Source organism: Corvus cornix, chromosome 21, assembly GCF_000738735.6.
Source record: "Corvus cornix cornix isolate S_Up_H32 chromosome 21, ASM73873v5, whole genome shotgun sequence".
Lineage (NCBI taxonomy): Eukaryota > Metazoa > Chordata > Aves > Passeriformes > Corvidae > Corvus > Corvus cornix.
In genome coordinates this window covers 3,986,152-4,010,848 of record NC_046350.1, presented here as the reverse complement: position 1 = coordinate 4,010,848, position 24,697 = coordinate 3,986,152, and the positions used below count along the sequence as shown (strand labels likewise).

The following is a 24,697-nucleotide window of genomic DNA, read 5'->3' as shown; positions in this document are numbered from 1 at the left end:
GTACCAGAGCAGGGGATGAGTCAAACACAGCCCAGCCCCAGCTCCCCTGCAAGGGGAGATGTGAGGGAGTTTTGCATCACTCTCCTGCTCCCAAAGAATGCTGGAAGTTCAGGGGAACAGTTTTCTCAGCTGCATGTTAAACATTTTCCTCATTAAGCTGTTTTTCCTTTCAGAGCTGGATGACTGAGGCATGTAAATGTTAGGGCAAATTGCTGGTTAGATCACTCCACTTATGTACTCCACAGCTGAAGGAGGGAAAAAGCAAATTGGGTTCCTTGGGAATGGCTGTAATTGCACCGCAGGAACAAAGACTCCAATCCTTGTCAGTCCCAGCAGGGAGAACTGAAGGCAACAGAAACCAGGGGCCCTCAGGCTGGCAAGGTCCTGGGTGATCCTGAATCCAGCACTGCAACGTCCCTGTGAGGACAACTTAGTGGGACTCAGCTTCCAGCTGCTGTGAAGGAATTCGGTGTAGCTGCAGGACTCCTGCTAATGGGAACAAACATGGGGTAAGGGATTCCAAGGGTTGGGAAACCAGGCCTGGTCCTTATCTCAGACCGCAACAGCTCTGCTCAGACAGAGCCTGAGCAATGTTTGTGGGGTGAGAAGGTGGATCAGCCCTCCCATCAACTGAGCTGCACAGAGCAGGAGAGATGTAGGTAAGTTTAAAAGCTGAAAATGCAACATCAGGCTCACTTAGCACTTAAAAGCTATTTGGTACGTGCCGTGTCAGTGCTGGCAGAGTAGGCAGAGATGTATAAAAAAGGTTTCATTGACATTTAAATATATTTCTATATGAATGTCTCACAGAACAAAAAAATAAAGTCTTTTCATCACAAATACTGCAGCATTAAAATAAACACTTACCAAAATAAACAATGAGTGATATACATATATATATTTGAGTGTGTAGACTATAGAGTGAATCATATTGTCGCTTTTTAAGTCACAAAAGCACAATATAAATACGGAATTTCCTGTGAACTCTTTTCCCTGTTGTAATAAAAATACATTCTTTACAGTTAAAGTAAAACTAGTGCAAGTCCATCGGCCGTGCCAGCTCCATCATTTACAGGGCACTTCGTACTTGAAGATGACGCTGAAGATTTTACCCCCGAGGCGGTCAGCGAGCCACGAGTTCTTGATGACGGCCAGCTTGAGGCTCTCACACCTGAGCACGGCGTAGTAGTTGGTGTGGATGGCCCTGCCCATGCCCTCGATGACCACCAGGTCCGTCTGCCGCTCCCGCACCAGCACCGCCAGGCCCTGGTCCAGGCGGCTGCAACACAGCGCGGTCAGAGCGGCCACAGCTGCCCCTCCACCTGCAGCCACAGCTGCTGCCCTGAGCTGCCAGCTGGGATTCTGCACAAAGTTACTGGTGCCCACTGACAGGGGCACCTGAAAGCCAAGGAGATTGATTGAAACGTTGTTTTAAATGCACCCAGCGTGGGGTTTAAAGTTCTGTCCCCAAGAGCAGAACTGAGCAGAAGGAGATAGGTTAAATAAGGTGAAATGATGCTTCTATCCCAGGGGGTTTTGGCCACCTGCCAAAAACAGGATCTGCCATCAGCCATAACCTGACCTGCTCCTGACCCAGCTGTGTCCTGAACACAGACACCTCACTAAGAGCCAAAGGCTGTAAGGCCTGAGCAGTGTCACAGGTCTGTAAATCCACACGATGCAACTCCTGATGGGTGTGCAGATGTGATTTCCAGCAGGAAGGCTGGCTGGGATGCTCCACAGCCAAACCTTTGACCATGCTGCAGCTGAGGGGCACAAATAACAAAGTGGCACTTTGCCCACGTACCTCAGATCCAGGCATGGAGAACTGGAGCCCGTCTGAACCAACAGCAGCTTCTCATCCCTCAGTGCAGAGCTGTTCAAAAAGACAAAAATAATAAACAGCTGCTTCAGCAGGGCCTTGCACATCCGGGAATGAGCCAGAGAAGCAGGAATATTGAAGCCTCTTTCACAAAGGCTTTCTTTGCTGCAGGGACTTCAGCAGGAAACACAATGTTTCCTTGAGCACAAGGATTGCTCAGTCAGCCCTGCATCCTCTCTCAGGGACACTCTGTGTGTGACATACACAGATTTGCCTCTATTAGCATAGAAAATTCCTGGTGGAGCAGCTGGAGTGCTTGTCAGGGAAGACACAACATGAAATAGAACTATGGGTGTGCCAGAAAGACCCAATTTCTCTATTTTTCACTTGAATGAAAGTAAAGCTCTGCCTTGGGCTGAGGCTGCAGGTCACAGATGCTACTGAACAGTGCAATACAAAGGCAGGATCTGCTCTCCCCAGGGAGGTGTGACAGACTGGTGCTTACTGGATCACAGGGTCCATGGCCGCGATGCGCTCGGTCACGATCAGGGACTCGCTGTAGGTGACGTCGTTGAGGGCAGGGCCAGAGTTACAGGCCAAAATCACCTGGGGGAAGGTGCCAGGAGAGGTCACACAGTCAGGCTCCGGCATTCCAGGCGTTTGGATTATTCCCAGTTTGGCAGAGAAGTTCCTGCTGGTGGGCAGTGACACCTTCCAGCAGTTACCAAAACTCCACAGGAATGCACAAGGAAACCACTCACCTCTGTCCCTCTAGAAAGGAGCTCTCGGACAAAAGGAAAGACTCCTAAAATTATGTCTATCCCACTGTTATCTGCGAAAATTAAGGCACATTTATGAGGGGGACCCTCCTGCAAGAGAAAACCAATGCATTCAGGATGGAGCACCACTCACCTCAGGGAACAGTTTGTTATTCACAGCCACTCCTCCAAACCCCCACATTTTATACCATCGAACGCTTGAGCCTTTGGGTCTGGATTGCAGCAAATTCGCAGCACACACCAGTGACAAACAGGAGTTATGGGGCTCCCTGCTGGTATCTTTGCACAGGGGTTTAAAACAGCCTCGAGTTCCTGTGCTGTGTTTGAGACAGGGCTCTCAAACTCCAGCAATAAAACCTCCACCTGCCAACTCAAGCCAGGCCTAACCCCAGAGTCAGGCTGTGATCCTGAACGTGCTGGGTGCCAGCTGGACCTACCTTGGAGAGTGTTTTAAGCCAACCTGGTGCTGGCTGAACAGGACTCCCTTCTGCCAGAGAAGGGCAGGATGGACTGTGGGGGCAGGGACATCCTAAAATGAAAAGACAGTGCCTATTCTCCATTAACCTCCTCATTTGTTCTCAACCTGATGTTGTGACACTTAGTTCACTTCAGTTCATACCGGCAGAAGAAGTGAAAAATGCTTAATTCCTAATAAAAACTGTCAGGGCAGTGCCTGTAGTTCCCTAATTATCCCTGTTACCCAAGATTAGCTGGTGCTTTGTTTTAGGATGGAGCATGTAATGATTTGCCATAGTCTGCTCATCCCCAACCTTTAGGCTGCGATTTCCAACAGAGAGATTAACACAAAGACACAAAAGCTTTTCAATTAATCTTAATTAACTGGTAAAAGAGATTACATGGGAGAAAAAAAAAACAAACCCACAACTCTGCTAATTGATAAGTTAATTACTTCCAGCAAGCTCCTACATTAATACCAGTTTTAGTTGGCTACTCAGGGAGAGGAACAACTCAAAACACTACATTTTGGGTTTCTAAATTCAGGAGTCTGGGTGTATGGAAGTGCGTGCCCTGGTAAGGAGGGGAGGCTCTGGAGCACCTCTGAGAGCAGCTGGGCTCCAGTGGGAATTCAGGGAAGCAGCTTGGGAAGTAACCAAGTGTTAGACTAATTCCTTTATTCCTTTCTTTATGGTGAATTATTGGCGTTTGTTCTGGGCTGTCTGAACAGAGTTCTGTTCAAACCCCACGATTCCCAAGGTGGTTTGGTGATTAAGATGTTTAATTAGTGGGTTTAGGGCCACCCATGGTCGTACCTTCAGTCGCTCCAGCCACTGGCTGTAGGAATCTTCCAACCAGGGACGTTCTGTGGCACAGACAGAGCAGTGTCAGCATTTCTTATCAACAGCCACTAACTCTTATCAGCAGTCAGTCATTCTGCACATGGTACAAGCAGGAGGTTCATGCTACACACACTGAAGCATTTGAGCTCAGGTTTGGAATGTTAAATGTGTAGGTTCACAGAGTTCCCGAGCTCTCAGTTATGGGAATGGCTCCATGAGAGCAGGCCTGGAGTGGAATTTTCACACTAAAGCTCTGGAGTGGAGTGAGCTGGGCCCTGGGCTGGGGGTGCTGGACCCCCCAGGACGCTGTTTCCTGGCAGGGACACAACAGTGAGTGACCATCTCTGTGTTTAAGGAGAGAGTGTGCAGGTTTAATTCCTTTGGAGCATTCCACCCAAACTCTGGATCTGCATTTAGATGACTCTAACAAGCCCTAATGATTCCTTGTCATCATCTGGGGCAGCAGAACCCCCCCAAACATTCCCACTCCATTCCCTCATTAACATCCAGCTCCAACCACCAGCACGGATCTCCCCTTACCTTGGAGTTTTGACTTGGCTTCTTCAAACCCAAACTGTGGCTCAGACTCCAGGACACTGGAAAAGGAGAGAAACAAAGGGCAACACAGTTCAACACCTCCATCTCACCAAGTGGAATTCCAACATTTCTTTAGCTGGTGCCCAGCAATTTGACTGCACTGGTTATACTGGGGGTGTCTGTGGGTCCCAGGACTGGGAAATGTATTTTGTGCTCATGTTAAAAACAAAAGGCTCATCAGGACATTAAATCAGAGCTCTTATGCTAAGAAAAAACAGCCTCAGCAATGTACATGTTTGTAGATGTTTGCAGGCAGTAGGCTACAGGTAAAAAAGACATTTTTGGGTCTGCAAGGCACCATGAAATGTCATGACTTAAACCAGCTGCAGGGTGTAACAGCGCTGTACAAGGGTTGATGGGGAGATTGGGGAACTTTATTTTTTAGAAAAAAACCACAACTGGACATTCTGTAGCTTGAAGGGTGCTGTTAAAGGATGTAACACCTACTCTGAGACTGCCTTTGCTCCCCAGTCAAAGACATTCCCTGCCAGAAGTCCTTTCACCAGTGCAAACTGCCTCTCCTCCCAGCCCAGGGAGTCCAGGGACTCGATCACGCTCTGGAAACACTTTAAGGCTATTCCGTTTTCTTTCTGCTTTACCTGTAAGACAGTCAGGAAACATTGGATTTACAGACCAAAATTTCTTACCCATCCTTGGCTGTCTCAGTCCCAAGGCCACGTTCAAGCATCTCCTCTGTGTTCATGGTCTCTCATGGACCAACCAATTACCGTTGTCAGCGTGCTTAGGACCAAGAAAAATCTTTCCTGGATTCTAATAAAAAGCTTCATGAGTGCCAGGATATGATCTATAGCCCAAGAATTACTTTTCTTAGCAAGTTAGAGGTGCAACAGATCTTGAGCAGATTGGGAAACAGATCTCAAGCAAGCTGGGGAATGGGAGAGTGGACACACACAAACCTTGTAGCAGTAACATGATGCATCAACCCCAGGAAATCACCACCAGCAGTGCCACAAAATCTGAAGGGTGGTTTTGTTTTTGGGTTTTTTTGCATCATCCCAAATTCTCAGCAGCTCTCCCCTTTTTTTCTCTGCTCTGTCTTTGCTGAGATCAGTGTTACAGGGTGAGTTCTCTTAGGAAATTTAAAACGATTCTGGGTACCAAAATCTTGTCTTGGCAGTAACTCGTCTGAATTACCAGAGGGAAACATAAGCAAAGGGCATCTCACATGTGTTCTACCCCTTTTTCAGAGTGAAGACAGTGCAGCCACGGAGAACTTCCTCTGTATTTTGCAGAAATATGTCAATAGTCAGGAAAAAAGTCTCAGACCAACCACTGGCACTGTTATTATTTGTATGTCACATAAACCGGTGGTGAGGAAAGGACCTACAGAAAACTATTTTTGAGAAATACTGACTCAAATGTCCTCTCCCCAACCACTTCATGTCACAGAAGAAAATACAGAGAGAAAACAGCTGCACAGTGGCAATGAATGGTTTTAAGAGCAGGAGGTTGTGCATTGTGTCCACTCCAACCCAGTGCTGAGCATCTCACAAGTGACAAAGGCAGCCACAGAGGAGTGAATTAGAGCAGGGTCTGGTGACAGCCTGGTGACAGAGCCTGGTGACAGCCACCACACACTGCTCAGCAGGGCTGGCACCAACACTGGCTCCTCAGGGCTATCAGGCAACTGAAGCTGGGGATATTTTTGGTCATCATCCTCACCAGGAGCCTGTTCAGGTGAAGGGATTTATTCCCCAGTGCTCTTTCTCCTCCCCCAGCTGCTCACAGCCAGTGCAGGAACTGGTTCCTCATCCCTCCCCTCTGAGCCATCCATCACTTGTACAGTTTCAGAGTACTGGAAAAGTGTCTTGAACTCACCTTGGAATAGGGATCTGGAAAATTGAACTCATTCAAACAGTGTTCCCTTGTATCCAAGAGACTTCTGACCGTTAAGGTACCATATGCACTTTAAAAAGGGAGAAGGGGCAAAAAACAAATCAATTACTTCAAACAGAAAACGTTATTTTTGCCTCTGTCTCCTCCATAAGTCACAGCCCCTCACACAAGCACTACAGCTGAAAGTCACAGGTGCTAAACCCTGGCTCTAAGGGGTAAACCTACAATAAGATTATTTAAATACAGGGAGGGAGAATGTTCAGAATTAACCTGCTGCTATTTTTAATAACCATATACAAATTTTTAATAACAAATTTTCTGCCAAGATCTAATTTCTCTGTTCAACTCCAACACATGAAATCCAAAAGCTCTGTGCAGAGGATCTGATGTTTGGCACACCAGCTTGCTTGAGCCTTCAGCCTGCTTGGCTTTGTTTGCTCTGCTTCACAACCTGGTTAGCTTTTGGGTGGGCTTTCCCTGTGCTCTGCTCAACAGAAGCAGCAAGTGATGCAAAAGGGAAAATAAAAACACTTACAAGGGCTGCTGCCTGAGTGTCTGCAGCTTATTCCAGTACTTCTGGCGGAATTTCTCAGCTCTCTCCACTGCATCCACAGAGTCTGGCTGACTGGCTGCAGCTCGCTTTGCCACCTGGCACAGAAATGAGGCAACACTGGAGTTACCAAATTAACTCTTCCTCCTTGTAACTGATGTGAAGTTCAGTCTGAGCAATAACCCCTCCATCTGCCTTCCTGTTCTGTGCCTGCAGCCCGGCTGCTCCCTCCCACACAGCACCTCCCAACTTCCCTTCATTCCAAACAGTAAACAACAATTTTAATGTGCCTTTTCATCCCAGAAGATTTAAAGTTTGTTTTCCAGACTGTACTTTCAGAAATTAAGCACAAGTTCTAACTACTTAGAGGAGGGGAAAAAATAACTGCACATAGACCAAAGGAGAAACAGGCAGAAATTTAATGGTGCACATCGACCCCTTGTGTTCTCCTTTTGTTTACTCCAGTGAACTGCCTGAATCAGCTTCAGTGCAGAAAAAAATAACTTGTGTCTGATTCAATTGTGCTCTTCCCACGAAGACTGTCTGTGAGGCAGCAGGACTGCTCCCAGAGAAGGAACAACCCAAGGATCTCTGGCCTTTGGTTGTGTAACTGTCCTGCTTGAAGCTCTGTACAGAGAGGTCCAACTGCCATTCAATAGAGAAAATGCTTTGAAAACACCTTTCAGAAGCTAAAAAAAAGCATCACAGAAGAACATTTCTGCCTTTGAAGGGGCCAAACCCTTCCTTAAGAGACTGGGACAAAGTCAGGTGCCTCTGTTACAGGGAAAGAGGGGCTGCACTTCCAGAGGGGTGAAACAGCAGGAATGTTTTACAGGACAAACATGGTGCTTCACAGAAGATCTGTTTACTAAATACCTGTGTCACCCAAACAGGACTGTTTTGTGACACTCACCCCATCCAGTGCCTCCTCAAAGCAGGTGAGCCAGTATTTTCTGGCCATGGCATCATCTGTGAGGTCAACAGTGTCTGGGACATAGGTGGAGGGGTCTTTCAGCAGTGGCAGGTTAACAAGTGGTCTCTCCAATCTGTCCATTTCCAGCATATCAAACTAGAGGAAAATGGAAAGAGATGGATTAGAACTCACTCAGAAATTAATTCACAATGAATTAAACTAGCACAAGGGCTGCAGAAGTCCAGCCACAGTTAAGACTGACAGATTTGCAGACAATTATAGGTCACCATAAATAATCCAGTTCCCTCTGTGGATTATTTTATCCATGCCCACCCCATAGACAGAAATCATCCAGTGTGAAAATATTATCCACTGAGAAATCAGAATTGCTGCACTGTCAGTGAATTTAAGAGATGACTGGGCTTGTGCTCTTCTGTCCAATCTTGTATTTGTCCTCTCATAGGAAGCAAATTAACGCTGCTTAATGATGAACATGAAATTCCAAATTCTGAGGTATTTCAGCTGCAGCAAAATCCAGCTGCTCCAGAGTAAGAGACAAACATTCCCTCCACTTTGGTGAAGGAGAGTAAGACAAAGCAGCAGCCAGTCTGTTCGAGGAGACATTCCATCCAACACCACACCAGACACCAGACTGGTCACTTCTCTGGGCACACAGGAGTCCCAGGGGCAAGAAGCAACCAGCTGGAGAATAATGACCTATTTCCAGGTCACCACTGCTAAGAGAACACACACAGGTGTAGGAAAGACAGCACATACTGTACCACTCCGTGTTCTCTGCATGGGGTAAACATCAGGGGATGTGCTCATAAGCCCAGAACTCCCAGCATAATTCTCTCCCCAGCTGTACTGGTTTGGATCTAGAAAAGAGAAAGACACAGACACACATAATCTGAAAATAAAACTGAAAATACTCCTGTGAGTGAGTCTAGAGCCAGCATCCCTCTGAGCAGCTGCTGCACTACACAAGCCAGCTCCCCTTGTCTTTAAAAGCAAACAGAATTTTTCCCTCTAACCCCCAAAAGAGATGTTTCAACCACTCAGTGAATTACCTGCTCCAAAGAGCTTCAACCTGAATGAGACAAGAGACAATTTAAGTTCTAAAATAATTCTTTTTAACCCCCTTTCCTTGTCATTAATCAGCATGCCTTCAAAGCACTATTACTGAGCATTTCTTATTTCTAAATCTAGATCCATTATTAACAAAATAGAATTACAGAACTCTCAAAGCACAATGTAAGTTTCAGAGAAACACTAAAGTTATTTCTAGATTTGCCTTATTTGAGAGAAGTTTAATGAGCTCAGATGTACAGTACATGCTGCAGAAGCAATGTCTTTAATTCCTCAGTAGCTGGTTCCTTGCCCATCTCTATCAAATGGGCAGGAAAGGAATTCCAAATCCATTTTTTGGAGGTGTATTTGATACTTACTGAACTAAGTACCCTTAGCAGCCTGTGGCTGTGCCACCATAATCAATGTACCACCTGGCTTGCCAGTACATCAACAGGGGAAAAGGAAAACTAAATAGGCAGAATTCCACCAAAGCACCCTGGATCCAAGGGATCTGGACAGAAGGGTCTCCTCTGTGAGGCTTTTCACTCTCAAACAAACACAGTTTGGAGATGCTGGTCTTCTTCAGTACATTAAAAGAATTCAGAAGTGGCTTCTTAAAGAGGGGAAAACCAAACCCACGTTTCTGCATTTAGAGCTGTGACTGCTCTTGGCAGAAGTGCAGAGAAGAGAAGAGCCCAGTCCTGCTGCCTTCTCAAAGGTGAGCAGGAAATCCAGTGAGAAATTAAGATGTCCCTGCCAGAACGTATAAAACCAAAGCCCAGCATCTGTGTTTATTAGTGCCAAATGGATTTATTTAGGCAACAGCTTACATGCAGCCTCTTAAAGAGAAACTTGGACAGTACACTGACATTTCAGAACACAGCATATACAGAACAGAGCAGTGCTGTACTTACTGTCTTGTTCAGCTCCTTTTAAAAATGCCCCAATGGCTCCCAGGTAGCCTTCATGTCTCAGGAACAATGCCTGAACCTCTCCCTGCCACAATATGAAACATTGCAATTGGATGGTCCCTGAGGGCTAACAGGCACTTCTTTTGTCACTAGTTTCACACTTTAATTTAATAGAAACAACTAGAAGATGGTAATAGTCATTTGTGCTACATTCTCACACATTCAGCAACTTTAATGGTGCTTCTGGAACAGCTCGGGGAGGAACTGCTCACGCACATCATTCCCCAGTTATCAAACAGCTGGAAAACACCCATGCACCAGTGGTGTGTGCTCTAAGGCCTTCCCCGGAAAACACCACTGCATCATTCCATGAATATTCAACTCCTCTTGCTTCAACAGGCTGGAAATACAAGGTAATGTGATTCCCAAGTGAAGTGTGTGCCACTGCAGCCAACACGTTTGGAACACTGCTCATTGTCTTTATTTCATTCCACGGCTCTTCAACACCACTCAGACACTGCATTACCCACAGGCAAGCATTCCCCCACCCAAATAATTCAATTATTAATGTAAAATACAGGAGTGCTGGGGAGAAAAACCCTACATCCTCACAGCAGGGCCCCTCAGCTTTCCTAGGCTGGGTGAGACAAAGCCTTTTCCAAGGAAATCAGCAGTGACTGTGGGAACAGCTCACCCTGAGGGGAGCCACAGGGAAACAGCAGCTCCAGCTCACATTTGGATTTGAATCCCTGGCAAAGTGTCTCTTACAACAACCTAAAGCTGCAGTTTTGCAATAGCTTTCTTGGAACTCAACAAAGTTTTACAAAAAGGGACAACGATGGTGAAATAAAGAGGGGAAAACACAGCACACAGGAGCCTCTTGCACGAAGCACTGAGATGAGAAAAAATGGTGTCATCTACTCTATAAAGTTCCTAAAGTGCAGGATTAATCTACCTGTAACAACCATTAATGAGCTTGTGGACTGGACCTTTTTCCTAGTCAAAAATCTTCAGTATTTTCCACAGCTTCAAAACCTGCAAAGAACTTCAGCTTGGTTGATTTGGGGTTTGATTTTCTCTTTAATAACAAAACCCCACTGATGCCAACTGTCTCAGCAGAACAACCCCACACTGCGTGGCCTGGGGGTGGAAAGATGCAAATCAGCAAGAGGAATTGAATAATGATGGTGACTATCTAAGAACACAGTGAAAACTCATTACTTGGAGCTACAAGACAGACTGACAATCAAAAAATTATAATAAAGAAAGAGAGGGAGGGAGGTAGGGAGAGAGAAAAAGGGCCAGACACAACTCCCAGGCATTTCACATTGATTTCACCCCTCCCACAACACATCCCTGCCTTACCTACCTAAGGAGCAGCCTTCTAAGCTTACTTCATGAGCAAATTCTTTTATTAAGGTATCCCAATAGCCTAGAAAAATAACTAAAATGTGACTTTGCTGCAGGGAGCCCTGTGTTTTCCTTACCTTGGAGAAGAAGTTGATGCTGTAGGTTATTGTGCGCATGGTGACGGGGTGGCCCCGGATAAAGAACCCTCCAAAATAGATTTTATCCAGGTTGTGCAGTTTGGCATAGAGGCAGGCCAGCTGACCAATGTCATTGCTGATCATGTGGAGCAAACTTTTGGCCATATCTTCTTTGGAAAATTCTGAAAGGGAAGGAAGAGTAAAGAAAATTGCACACAGCTGAGGAAGCTGCAAGGGACCGTGCTTTTCTAACTGAACCTGCAGTAGGGGAAAGAGAAATCCAGGGTTTGAGCAGCTTTCTTTATGTGTGGAGATGAAAACTGTTACCCCCCTGCAAAAACCTCACATTTAAAATGTACTTCAAACAAGGAGGACTGTGATTTGATTGAAGATATCAGGAAAAAAAACCCTCACTAAGCCTATGTGAAACATTTATTGAAAAAAACTTCCTGGATGGCAGGAAGCCATTTCTTCTCTCTAGGAACCACGGGTGAGGGTTCATCCATCTCTCTTGGCCTGAGATGCACTGCAAGTATTTCACTAAGATACTGCAAATAAACTGCAAATTGTAGTAAAACACTGCCAAAAGGCCCTTCTGGAGCCCAGAAGGCCACATCTATTTCCCACAGGAATCAATTCACCCCGGGCTAACCAGACAGCTATTTTTTAATTTTCCCTAGGCTTAGGCAATCCCAAACTGAAAATTTAAATGTCTGCTTATAAAGCAGACTGGAAAATATTTTTAATCAATATTCTGCAGGCAAAACACAAGATCATGAAAGAAGCTGGTGATTATTTTAAGCTCTACTTGCTAGATCAGTATGAAGTTGATTCCCAAGGGCCAGAGGAGATGTTTGGGTAGATCCTTTCCATCCCAGTACCTTTATCTGCTGTGGTGGACTTCCCAAAGCTGCTGGCAATGAGATTCCCGCTGAGCCCCAGGGTCTGGTAGGCACCTCCATACACGTCCTTCACCAGCATGTCCACGTTGGTGTGCTGGCCCTTTGAGGCCAATTGCAGCAACTCATCAAATTTCTGAGGGTGAGAAGCACAGTTACTGCAGCTGACCTGGGCCAGAGTTCACTGACCAAAACCAGTCTTAGAATTAACCCTGCCAGCCAAAGACAGGTTATTTCTGATTACAAGGATGTATCCAGAGTCCCCATCAGATCAAACAGACAGATCTTAAGTGGACCTCCTTCAATGATGAACACCACAATCAACCTCTTTCTTATCTGCAGATATTTTGTTGAATTTCCCCTGAAAACTAGGGTGGGTCAGCATATATAAAACAGTCAGAAGCCTCATGGAATCCCTTATCTTGGAAGTCAGGAACACAGGAACTAAGAGAAAATAGAATTATGTCTTCCTGAAGCACAGTAAAAGAGAAGATTGAGAAAAAAGTCTCAGTGTGCCTTTACTGTTACAGGATGTGTCAACGTCCCTGAAGTTAAACTTGCAGGCAAGCTGCATTATCCCAATACTTAATTTCTAACTCTGCTAACCCAAATTTCTTCTACAAAACCAAGAGAGAATTAAGAGCAGGCACTGTCATGTTCCAAGATTTCTTCTTTAGGAGCATCAAACAAAAAGCACAACCCAGGTCGTGCCCTCCCTTTGACATTTTCTTAGCTGGGGCACATGTAACTGTAGCTTTTCCTACACTGCTGACATTTAGGACACTCATTTAAGCCACGTGGCTCTTTGGGAAGCCCAGCATGATGCAAGAGTCCTGCTCAGGCCAGCCCAGCTAAGTCAGGCCTTATTCTGGCAAATCATCAGCTCAGGATTTAGACTCACATTGGCAACCAAGAACCCAACCATGAGACAAAAATCCTCCTCTCTGCTCCCAGGCATTTTGCAGCAATTGTGTGCTCCCTGCCTTCTTCTGCAGACAATACTGCAGGAACTGGGCTGGCATTTGAAGTTGAAAAGAGAATAAAAAATTACCAGGCCACTTTGAGGAGGCCCTTGTCCATCCCTTGTCCTTGAGCCCCAAGCAGGATTGCTTTTGGTCACAATAAGCATCTTCTAATTCTTGTCCCTATATTCCATTAGTACCTTTTTGCATGTAAAGCTTCCTTTTATGCATCAGAAGAGTCAAAAATATGAACACAAGTCCAGGACTCAGCCTTGTTACCTAATATTCCAACATTTCAGGCTCCCTCCCAGCATTTGATTTAATTCCACCCCCCCTTAAAAGAGACATGTGGGTACCTTTGTTTTGGTGAGCAGAGCTCCAAGACCCCAGAAGGTTCCACCTCCAATTGAACTGCCCCCAATCCATTCGAATTTGTCTTCTGTTTCTACCTGTCAATCACACAAGGCAGATTTATTTACAAAGTCCTATTAGGATGTTTAACAGAGATTTAAATGTCACAGTGTGCAGGGTTTTGGAACACCGGAATCAGTGGAGGCGGAAAGCTTCCACTGTGGAAGTGGCAGGTGAGAAGGGCACGTTGCACACAGTCACACCACAAGAAGTGTTGGAAATCTTTGTATTTAATTCTTAGGCAATAATGCTAAATGTAGACATTACACTTGGTCTGTTCAACAGTGTGACAAAACAGACATCAAAAATCACTTTGATCTGACAGCCTTTGTCCTCATCAGGTAATGTAACCACTTCTCTAAACACCAAATTAAATGTGATTAAAAAGACGTTATTGTAGTGAATGGAAAAGCATTCATAACTCCGTAATAAAGAGAAATAAATTTGTTTAAAAGTACTATTTTCTTTTTAAACCTTGCATCAAGAAGAAACAAGTACAAATCTGAACCAGTGAGAGGTTTCAGATCACCTTTATTAAATCTCCAATAAAGCATTTTAGCCACCACTCACCTTCACTATGGAGACCCCCGAGCCAATGTTCACCAGCAAATAAGGGAAAATGTTGGGGTGGTTTGCCTGGAACCGGAATTCTGTGTCTGAATCCTTCTGGTACACAAACACCTCGTGAGGGATGTTCCTCAGCACAAAGTTGCACCCCTTAATTAGGCAGGTCATTACATCTTCCTTATCAACTCTGAGGGGGAGGAAAAAGCCTTAAATAACAGTGCCAGCCCTCCTGATAAGGCAGTTTGCTTTTGGAGCAGCAGTTTACACAGACTTTGCAGACCGGAATTTTCACACCACGTGGCACAAGCCCAGCTCCCTGGAAACATGAAACCTCCATCTGCACATGGTCTGCTGCTCCCCTCCCATGCCAGAACTGCAGTCTGGAGTTCTGTTACACAGTAACTGTAATCACGTTGTCATTACAAATAATCCTGTTTGCTTGTTTACACTGCTCTTTCCTGCCCTGCTCCTTTCATGGTCTGTGCACCCCTACCATAAAGTAGGTCAGGAAACTTAGCTGGAAATTAACCTCAGAAAACAATTTCCCAACATGGAATAATTGTCTGTTGTTCCACCCCTGCCTCCTAATAAAGCACAAAAGGCCCCCTCAACATTTCAGCACTACTTGTTTATGACAGATTCAAGGGACTGGGAGGAGCCTACAGCTGGGATTAGCAAACACAGAGAAAGAGACTTCTCACAAGAGTAGCAGGATTCACAACAGGACATATCCCCAGTGTGGAGTCTGGGAATGTGACACAAAACTTAGATAAGATGATTGATAAGTCAGCTAACACACACTGACTTCTGTGAGCTTCTGTGTCTCTGTACTGTTACTGATTTATGGAAATTCTTACAGGAAATATCCGGAGGCCTGTTGGAAACACATAAACACGGCACAAACTCATCTCAACTACTACAGGATGATTTGTGTGTGCAAGGATGGAGAAGCTCCTCTGGGTTGGACCTGGGGACCAACTGAGTACATCAGAACCAAATAAAAACCAAAACCAGGGGCACCAAATGAGATGAGAGTGGAAATTGCCTCCTTGTCTTGATCAATTGATCATTAGTAACAGCCAGTAAGGTACTAAAGGGGGCTGGTGTGAAAAACAGATAACAGAGTCCAGCTTATCAGGAGATGTAAGTAATTTGCAAAGACAGTGTTAAAGATGAGCACAGGCCCTCAGGGGTTGAGGAATGTACTGCACAGATCACAGCAGCAGAGGTGCCTTGAAGCTCTCCTCAGTGATGTTTAATACTGGGGTAAATTAATGTTTCTGTAAACTTGCAGCATAGAAGGTGTGAATTTATAGGCACCACCATCTGTGGCTTTGATGGCTTTTGTATCTGCATTGATAAGGTGGTCTTTGATGAAATCTAGGCAGCTTTCAGTGTAAGCTTTTTAGTATTTGGTGTTTGAACAGTAAATTTATGAGGCTGTAAATTCATGGGACTGCCCTTTGTTCTCCTGTAAGCCTTTGCATGAAGTTTAGGTAGGAGCTATACAATAAGTGACTGTCACACTAATTACCTGTGAGCATGCCCAAGAAATGATAAAAGCTTCTGGAGTAGGTGTAAGTTAATTCTTTACAGAAAAAAAAAGCAGTTCCACTTACTTCAACCCCAGTTTCTTCTCAATAAGGTCTTTGAATTTATAGGCACCACCACCCGTGGCTTTGATGACTTTTGTCTCTGTATTGACAAGATGGTCTTTGATGAAATCTAGGCAGGTTTCAATGTAAGTGTTTTCAAATTTAATGAAGTGAAGTCGAGCTGTAATCTCCTCCTGAACAGATATTTCATACAAAGGTTCATTTTCTATGTCCTTTAAAAGAGAAAAGGATTTCTTAGAGAACATTCTTGGAGATACAAGGTTAAATGTTGAACTACTGAACATCAATACTTGTGCTTTTTTTCCCCTTGAAACTGTGTTAATGCCATTAAACAGAACACCTCAAGCTATGTCAAAGAAGAATAGAGTTTCACAGGTCTTAATTCTCCTTAAGCTGAGATAATCAATTCTCCCATGCAGCAGACATGCAGGAAATCCCTCTGTGTGAGCAAAGTTCTGTCTGCATGGGAGCAGAGTTTTTTTACTAAAGTACCACACCTACTGTTTGAAAAAAAAATATTTCAAACACTACCTGGCAATAAAAACACTTCCCAAGAAGTTTTATATAGAACAAGTTATTAGAAGGGTTTGGATACAATTTCTGTTCTACACAGTCCAGAACCTCACTCCTGTGAGTCAATCACATGCAGATGATCCCTGATGGAATTCTCACCTTTCCAGAATGATCAAAGGATCTCACTCTTGCCACTTTGTGCTGTACAGTTGAGTAATAAGCCAACTTGGTTAATGAACCACCTGTTCATAAAGAGATGACAAGTTATGATTAATTCCTCACCTTGGAGCAAACAATAGAACTTATGCTTATGTCAGCTCTTGGTTCTCAAGGTCTCCTCAGTAAAAGCCAGACAGAATTAAGGGAAATGCAGAAAGAACCTTTGTTGAGGACCTGCTTGGTGTGGTTAACCCCAGAGCACCATGGGACAGAAAAGCTCCATAAATTCAGCTTGTGCCCAGCTGATGTGGGATGAAGATGAGCAGTGGAAATTCTTAATTAGCCAGATCAGTATTTATAACACTGTTATTTACCTTGTTTGGAAACTTTATGGACCCCCCCCCAAATCTCTACCAGGATTTTCTCAGCTGCTTTGCCACCACTGAGCAATGCCCCCCATGTGCACAGAGTGTTTCAGCAGCAACAGCTAACAAATATTCTTATCCTGCTTTTAGGGACAAGTCTGCAAGCTCATGGCTGGTTTGAAAATGACCCTCTGTACTCAGTAACTATTTCACATGACTGGTCTTGGCTTTGGGGTAAGGAATGCTCAGGATGATGTTTCTCAAGCACACAGCAGCTGGAGGTATTACCAATGTGCAAGTCTGAGCACAGCAGCCTCATCACCCTCTTCACGCCTCCAGTCTGCTCACAGCAATAAAACTTTCAACTCTCCCCTTGAAACACAACTCAACCCCTTGCCCTGTCTTTGCATCTGACCTGCAAAAGTGAATTTCTGGGGTTACACTGAATAACTTCACTGTTTTCCACCACACTGTTCAGTGCTCCAGGTCTGAAGGTAACTTTGACTTACTACTGGGTTAACATTAAAAGTCCTGAAAGGAAATGAAAACCTGGCAATGTTAAATCCTAAATAACGGCTAAATTCAGTGGCACTGCACTCTGCTGCCTAATAATAACCAAGAAATGAAGCAGCAGAGGTGCAGGATCGTCCCTAGAGTGTGTAGCTTTGCCTTCATAACAACACTGTTAGCTCTTCCACAGTGCTCAAGTCTTTTTGTTAGTAAAATATTTGCAACCTGTAGGAGAAAAACAGGCAGTTTACTCCAAAAATTTAAGTGAGGTCAATGTAGAGTGACCATGGACAGATACTTATAGTAACAAAAGCAATAACGCTTCCCTGACCTTGGACCTGATTTCAGTGTCCCAGCCAGTGCTTTGAAGTTTCTGGTAAACATAACCCACAGTCTGTTCTGCTAAAAGGTGAGGGTTTGGTGCTTAGAGGGGAGGGGTTGCACAGCTTTTTATGGAAAAGCTTCCCTCCACACTGGGGCATCACAAAGCCCGTGCTGGAATGTCACGTTCTTTACACTGCCAATGACACAGGTGCAGCAGGAATTTATCACCAGATCCACGGTATGTAGAGCCATGCTTTATGCATTATCCCCTTCCTCTCCCAGTTTTTAAAGACTTAAATCCATTCAGAACACCAGCTGAGACATGTAACGAGGTTTTATAACTAATCCCACGACTCTAATTCCCGGCTGACCCGCACAAAGGGCCAGTTCTGGCTGTTACTTTAACAGGCATGGAACCAGCAGTTTCTGAGGGGCTGAAGTAACTGGTGACACGACAAGATTCTCTGTTATGGTGCAGGTTTTCTTCCCACTGCCCCTGAGTCTCCACCACACAGAGCCATGTTCACCCAAGGAATAATGGCTTGGTTTTCTTTCTCCCGGCTTTTCTCCTAAAAAGTTCCACTGATCTTGTGACGGTAAAACGGAAGGAAAACGTGTGAACTGGCACTTTTGGCTTAGTGGGTGTCCACAGAGCGACTGCTGATCGCTGCACGGGTGAACTGGGAACAGGCTCAGCCTGTCCCTGCACAATTCCCGGCTGTGGCGCGCAGGTGTCACCCCGACGTGTGTCACCCTGTCCCTCGGCTCAGGATGTGGGAAATCGGGAATGCTGGGTGCTCGGCTGCATGCACGGGGCAGCGGGTGTTTTTGGGGGTGACTGAGGCAGCAGTGACAGCCCCCGACCCCACGCCAAGCCCTGCAGCCGCCCTGCCCTGCCCGGGCAGCGCCACAGCCACCGTCCCCGGCCCTTTTTGCTTCTTCCAGGCCGGTATCGGGAACCGGAGGAGCACCCACAGCATCCCGCGGGCCGCGGCCTGGGGCGGGGAGCGGGCGGGGGGCTCCGCACTCGGGCCTGGCGCACTGGGGCCGGGTCCGGCGTGCTCTGAGGGGGTGCAGCCAATACCCCCAGCCCCGCCGCGCCCCGCCCGGTCCGGCCGAGACCCCCGGGCTCTCCCCCGTCCCCCCCTTGGCCGCCAAGGGCAGCCCCGGCCGGGCCGCCCCGCCCGGCTCCCCGCGGCCCGGCTCCCCGCGGCCCGTTACCAGCGCGCGGCCCACCGGGATCTGTAGTGCCGCTCCCCGCCCGCGCCGCGCCGGCACCCGGCAGCGGGACTACAATTCCCGTCGTGACCCGCGCCGCCCCCCACACCGCGCAGCCCGCCGGGAACTGTAGTGAGCCCGCGCCCACCCGCGCCGGCCCGCGCGTCCCGGGGGACTACACTTCTCAGCGTGCCCCGCGCGCGCCCGGCCCGGCCCCCCGTGGGTCCCCTCACCGGGGCCGGAGCCGCCGCCCGTTCCCCACAGCCGCCCCTCCCCGTAGGCTCCCCCCTCCCCGCCCGGTTACCGATGTCTATGGCGAAGCGCTTGGCGTTCTCCAGGTTGCGGAAGATCTCGTCGGGCGGGAGGGTGATGCTCTTGTCCAGGCTGCCGTGACCGCTGCCGCGCCCGCCCCGCTCCGCCATTTTGAACGCGACCCACTCCCTCCCTCACCTCGGCCTTATCGGCATGCAAATGTATGCGCATAAATCTGCATGGTAACGAGGCGGAGGCGCGGGGGTTAGGCGGGGAGCGCGCGCGGGCCCCGCCCACTGACGGGGGCGGGGCCTGGGGGATCGGGGGTGGGGGCGGAGAGACCCCGGGGGGAGCGGGGGGAAAACGGGGAGAGATCCCGGGGAGGGGTCGGTGACAACCCGGAGGGGGGGACTGGAGAGGGGGGAATGCGGAGAGAAGCCCCCGGCGAGGGCAGAGAGATCCCCCGGGAACAACTGGGGGGGGAACGGGCGGAGAGACCCCCGGGGGAAATTGAAGGGTGAACCACAGGGAGGGGGACGGGGAGAGACCCCGGGAGGAGCGAGTGGGGGGACAAGGACAGAGCCCTGGAGGGGTCGATGAAGACCCTGGGGGAGGAACTGGGGGGGGATGGGGAGAGAGACCCCCAGGGGAGCGGGGGGGGGGGTCCCCGGTAGCCCACGGGGGGCCGGGGGTCCAGGACACCGATGCACATACACAGAGCTACTGAGCAGCCCCACGCGTGCTCCCTGTAGGCAAACCCTGAATTTTAACCGCCTGCGTGTTTCCAGGTGTTTTGTGACCCGGACACATCCCCAGGAATGTGAAATGTGCCATGAGGTGCCTTGGAAAACTTTATCTCTTTATCCGAAGTACTTTCTGTGTTTGGTGTCCCTCCCTGTGACAAGGGATAGGAATGAGATGATCTTTAAGGTCCCTCCCAACCAAACCATTCCACGATTCTTTTCGCCCTTGCAGTGACCTTTCTTGGCTCTGAATTGCCAGAGAATTGGCGCTCGGGAGCGCTGTTATTTTTGTCTCACATTGAGAGAGCTGGGGTTTGATATTCCCGAGCTGTGGAAAACAGCATTGCAGGGGGTCCCGATGGACACAGAACTGCTGGGGAAATTTGGTGTCAATTCTGAATGTCTCCGCTTTCACCGAAATCTGTCTCATGTCCGTTGACCACAGGGAAACCAGCTGTAAAAACTACTTAAAAAAAAAGAATAACTAGGTTTATTAACCAGATTTTTATTTATTTTTGACCGTTAAAAGTTTCTGCAACTTCTGACGTTCAAGATAATTCTGGCACAGGTCATACATTGATGCAGCTTGCACAGAACACATCATAACATCCTCCAAGGACAGTAACAAATTCCCATTTCCCCTGGCAAAAGGGTACCAAAAAAGCAAATAAAATTTATACACCTGCCTTTCATGAAAGACTTTGATAAATATTTCTCGTAAAATCGGCAGCACAGCCGTAACTTTCAGTCCTATAAGGACATAAAAACGAGCTCTTGCCTTTACAAAAGGCATGCACGCATCCTGAACCTCACAAACAGCCCTGGCTCGTGAGCAAGACATCCCGAGGAATTTCCTCTACATAGTTTGGGATATGGTTTAACCATTCTCAGAGCATGCTCAGTACAGACTATAAATATTATAGAACCCCTTATGGCACCGTGGGAAGGCCAGATTCCCAAATGTGTCCGGTCAGACCCCAGGGCATTCCAGGTGTGGATACCCTGGGACCCCGAGGAGTCAGAGGAAAAGGCTCCTCCCACAGGGACATTTTTGGGAATTCTGACCGTCCCAGGGGTTACAGCTTTCCCAGCAGAGGTACAAGGACAACCTCGCAGAGGTTAAGAACAGCCGTCGTTCCCCTCCGAACGACCCCTCCAGCCCTCCCAGCAGGGGGATACAGCTCACATTCCCTCAGAACAACTTTCTCTCCACGCGGTGGGATCGTTCCAGTCCTTCTGGGAGAAGGGGAGCTCACATCCAAGCAGAGCAATGCCCTGCAAAGGGGAAACATTCTTCCCTACTCATGAGAGGAGTGGGGGCGACTTGTAGAGCAAGTCACGGTCTCCTCTGGAATACGGGCAAATGTCCATGAATCACGGAACCTGAACTGCCAAGGCCTCCCGAGGCTTTGGAATCGCTTCGGTGCTGCTGGTTTTGCAGGAGGCTGGTGGCTGGAGGTGGGTGCCGAGGAAGATCCAGAGTCCCCAGGTGCCACCTGTGACCTTCGGGAGTGGCAGCTCAGCTTCCCCCGCGTTCCTGCGCCCGTGGAACGGGAATTGCAGAGCAGCTCTGGGGCACTGCCCGTCAGGATAATCCTGCTGCGGGCTCTTGGCAGGAGCTGCAAAAGCTGGGAGGGCAGGAGAGGAGGAAAGTGTTACACGGGGAAGCGCCGGCTGGAGTTTGTCCCAAAGGAAAAGGCAGTGAGAGGGATGGGGGATGTGATGGGGAGCACTCACCTCGCCCGGATTCCGGGGTGCTCACAGCCATCCCCAGGATGTCGCCTTTCCGCAGCTCGGAGTTGGGCTGGTGCCTCTGAAATCCCTTCCCCAGGGGCAGTTCCAGCTGCTGTAAATCCGATCTGGGATTCCCGGAGCTGTAACACAGAAGGGGAAGAAGGGAAGGTGAGCAGCGAGGCTCTGACCGCCCGAAAGGGTGCGGCCCTTCCCGGCTCTCCAGCAGATACTCACTCTGTGCTTCCCTCTGGGCGATGGGATGTCCAGGGAGAGAGCGTTATCCCAAGGGCTGCTTTCAGCTCGGAGTGGAGAAGGCAGCCGGGACCTGCCCTATTTATACGCAGGGGCCGCATACAAAAGTCTGGGTCCGGAGCGACTCGGAGTTTCCCACAGTCGCCAGCCAATCCATGCGTGCCCGGGACAATGGGAAAGCATCCATTACAGCATGGCAAATTGACTGTGAATTGCCTGGGGATAATACCCCGCTCCCAAAGGAGCAGGTGGGCTGGGGAGTGTGTGACACAATAGGGTTTGGCATCGCGGCGCTGGGCAGGGAACGTGGGAAAGCGTTCGCCGTCATTATCATCCAGCTTCTGCCTGATGTTGGGAACGTCAACATCTCAATGTGCTGCCTTTTCCCAGGCTGTGTTGAAATTAAGCACAGAAGACTGATCCCAGGAAGAGATAATGCTCTGCACCCCAAAGAGAGGTTGAGAAGGGAAAGATGCAGAATTAGAGGTACTAAACCCTTTCATTGACATTAAACCGTGCTTAGATGAATACAGTACCAGATAATTTTCAGGCAACGAGAGCCTAAAATCGAGGGAAGAGCCCTTCAGACAGTCAGCCTGAAATATTTTCCTCGCCATTGTTTAAAATCCCTCTCTAAGTTATATCCAGAGCTTTTCCTTGCTTTTGTTCGGGTAATCTGGGCTTTCCTACGGCAGCCCGTGACGTGTAATGATTGTGATGTCTTTCCCAAACACGTCCTGTTTAATTTCATGCCACTTTGTAAATGCCTCACTGTTCCTGAGTCTCCACCTAAATATATTTCCCATTTACAGACAACTGAGAGGGAGTGAAAAGTCAGTTCTTGCTATTCCTTTGCTGTATTATCCCCTTTGCAGGATGTCCCACAGGTGTGAGGCCCTCCTGTGACTCTGCTCAGCCTTGGGATTTCTCACCTCTGTGTGTAATGAAGGGGAAAGGACCGGACAAGATCCTGGACTGGAGCTGCCTTGTAGCAATATTTTTTTTCCCAGGCTATTTTAAGTTGCCTGCCCAGGTCTGCTGCCCCCTCCCAGCACAACCCAGTACAAAGCCAGCCATGTTTAGGATCTGTCAGTCAGGCATGGGAGGCCTCATGCAGTTTTGGAATACCTGTTTCTTAGTACGACAACATTGATGAAAACCCTGCTTATTTCTTGTGTCTGCCTTTCAAAATCAGACAGGAAACCTCTCATTTCCCTGTCAGCTGCAGGCAGCCGCTTCCACCTGCCCTCAGCATCCCTCTCAGGGCCAAACCTGTGTCTGTGGTACCTGGACAGCAAAGTGTTCCAGCACACAAAGGGCTGGTGAATAAAAGGATATAATTCTGCAAAGGATGATCCTGTAACCTGTTATTAACCTGAAGATTTTAAAGCCCTTTTCACTGCCTGGATCCTCATGGATTTCCATGAGCCAGGTGTATTCCCTTCCCAGCCCAAAGACATTTTATGTTTAGATGGATCACTTACGGTACAACAATTTTAATTCCTGATGGTTGTCAAAAACTATAATTGAACAAGGACTATGAGTCCTATTCAAAATCAGCTCGCTGAATTATTTTGTCAGGTAGTAATCTGCAGTATCCCTTGGAGCTGGGGCAATCCCTGGCTGCATGTGCTGGTGCTGTTAGTGCAGAGGGGAGTGAAGCCCGGGATTTTCTGGATCCCTCCCGGCATCACGTGGGATGAAGGGACAGCAGGTCCTGCCACGCACCGTATGGAAAGGAGGATGCTGGCGGCAGCCGCGGGCACGGGGAGAGGGGAGGGAAGCTCTGACCCAATTTTCAGCCCTGGAAATATGAAATGAGCGGGTTTAAATAATGCCACGCTGTCCGCAGCACAATGCCTCGGCCTCCAAAGGGCTAAACCAGCTCCCACTGATTAAAGCCTGATCCCTTCCTTGAAGGGCCGGGCAGATGGTGCCGCAGGCGTGGGCTCTCCCCGGGACCCTCCCAGGCACACTTCTTTTGTCGGCAGTTTAACACCGTGAATGGGAAATCCTGGGAGCTTCGGGCTCGCACCATCTGATGGGAATGGTGAAGCAGGCACCTTGTCCCGCTGCCAGCGCACACAACAGCCCTCAGCTCCCAAACTCCCGGCTCTCTGTCCCTTGGAAAGGGATCACAAATCTTCCATTCCCCCGTGCCTGCCTCATCTGCCCTCTGTATGCTGCTGCTGGGTGAGAGGAGTAAATATTCCCCCTGGTTGGTTTTGTTATTGAAAACTTAACGGCAACAGCATTTCCCCAATGATGCTTGTGAATAATAAATTGTCTAGACTTGGGCTGTCCCCACAGTATATTCCTTATGGAGTGCAGAATGTAATTCCCTCAAGAATTTCGGTACGGAAAAATCATCCTCTGCTGTAGGAAGTGCAGTTGGTCTTTGTTAGAAGTCTGTAATTAGTTTGCTCAGTTTGGTCTTTTTTAAAAATCCCACTGTTAGTGCACCAGTCTGTCCCCCTGCATCGTGTTTGTGATCCAAATCCTTGTCCCTGTGCTCCATATCCATGGGAGGAGTTTGTGCCTTGGACTGCTGCTGCAGGGCCAGAAAGTTGGGCTGTCTGAGGCTCAGAGCCACGATTTTCCCTGGTTTGGGAATGAAGGATTAAAAGAGACAAATCCCCAAAACTGCCAAACATGGAGTTGACTGAACGATGGGACACCATGATTCCCTTCTTTGGAGGGGGTGTGAGACCTGGAGATGCTGCGGGCAGAGGCTGCTCCTCTGCAAATCCCGTCAAATCCTGAGCTGCATCATGAAGATGCTGTTTCCAAAATCACAGCCTGCCAGGGGTTGTCCCTGTCTGTACTTACAGCCCTGGAATGCCAGGCGGGAGCCCTGGCTTTTCCCATGCTCATCATCTCCAGCTGG

General features: G+C 47.9%; 1 protein-coding gene and 1 long non-coding RNA gene across 2 annotated transcripts; one reads left to right on the top strand and one right to left on the bottom strand.

The window, feature by feature from the left end:
- Window positions 1-881: 881 nt before the first annotated feature.
- Window positions 882-19,362, bottom strand: PANK4 (pantothenate kinase 4 (inactive)). Its single transcript, XM_039564106.1, has 19 exons — window positions 19,134-19,362; window positions 16,413-16,495; window positions 15,744-15,952; window positions 14,128-14,311; window positions 13,503-13,595; window positions 12,167-12,320; window positions 11,286-11,467; window positions 9,802-9,883; window positions 8,594-8,694; window positions 7,817-7,972; window positions 6,889-7,001; window positions 6,336-6,423; window positions 4,944-5,095; window positions 4,440-4,495; window positions 3,873-3,922; window positions 2,584-2,691; window positions 2,328-2,428; window positions 1,808-1,876; window positions 882-1,279 (listed from the first exon to the last, which is right to left on the bottom strand). The coding sequence occupies exons 1-19, from the start codon at window positions 19,249-19,251 to the stop codon at window positions 1,066-1,068; spliced, it is 2,313 nt and encodes a 770-aa protein (XP_039420040.1). The 5' UTR covers window positions 19,252-19,362; the 3' UTR covers window positions 882-1,065.
- Window positions 19,218-24,107, top strand: LOC109145541. Its single transcript, XR_005603544.1, has 3 exons — window positions 19,218-19,302; window positions 19,870-22,296; window positions 22,686-24,107. It is a non-coding gene; the product is annotated as an uncharacterized LOC109145541 (long non-coding RNA).
- The last annotated feature ends 590 nt before the right edge of the window (window positions 24,108-24,697 follow it).

Excerpts from the sequence above, each read along its gene's own strand:
- PANK4 (XM_039564106.1), bottom strand. The coding sequence starts at position 19,251 with ATGGCGGAGCGGGGCGGGCGCGGCAGCGGTCACGGCAGCCTGGACAAG. Across the intron at positions 15,953-16,412 it reads CCTTTGATCATTCTGGAAAG|GACATAGAAAATGAACCTTT; the intron begins GTGAGAATTCCA and ends TCTCTTTTAAAG. Across the intron at positions 13,596-14,127 it reads CGGGGGTCTCCATAGTGAAG|GTAGAAACAGAAGACAAATT; the intron begins GTGAGTGGTGGC and ends TGTGATTGACAG.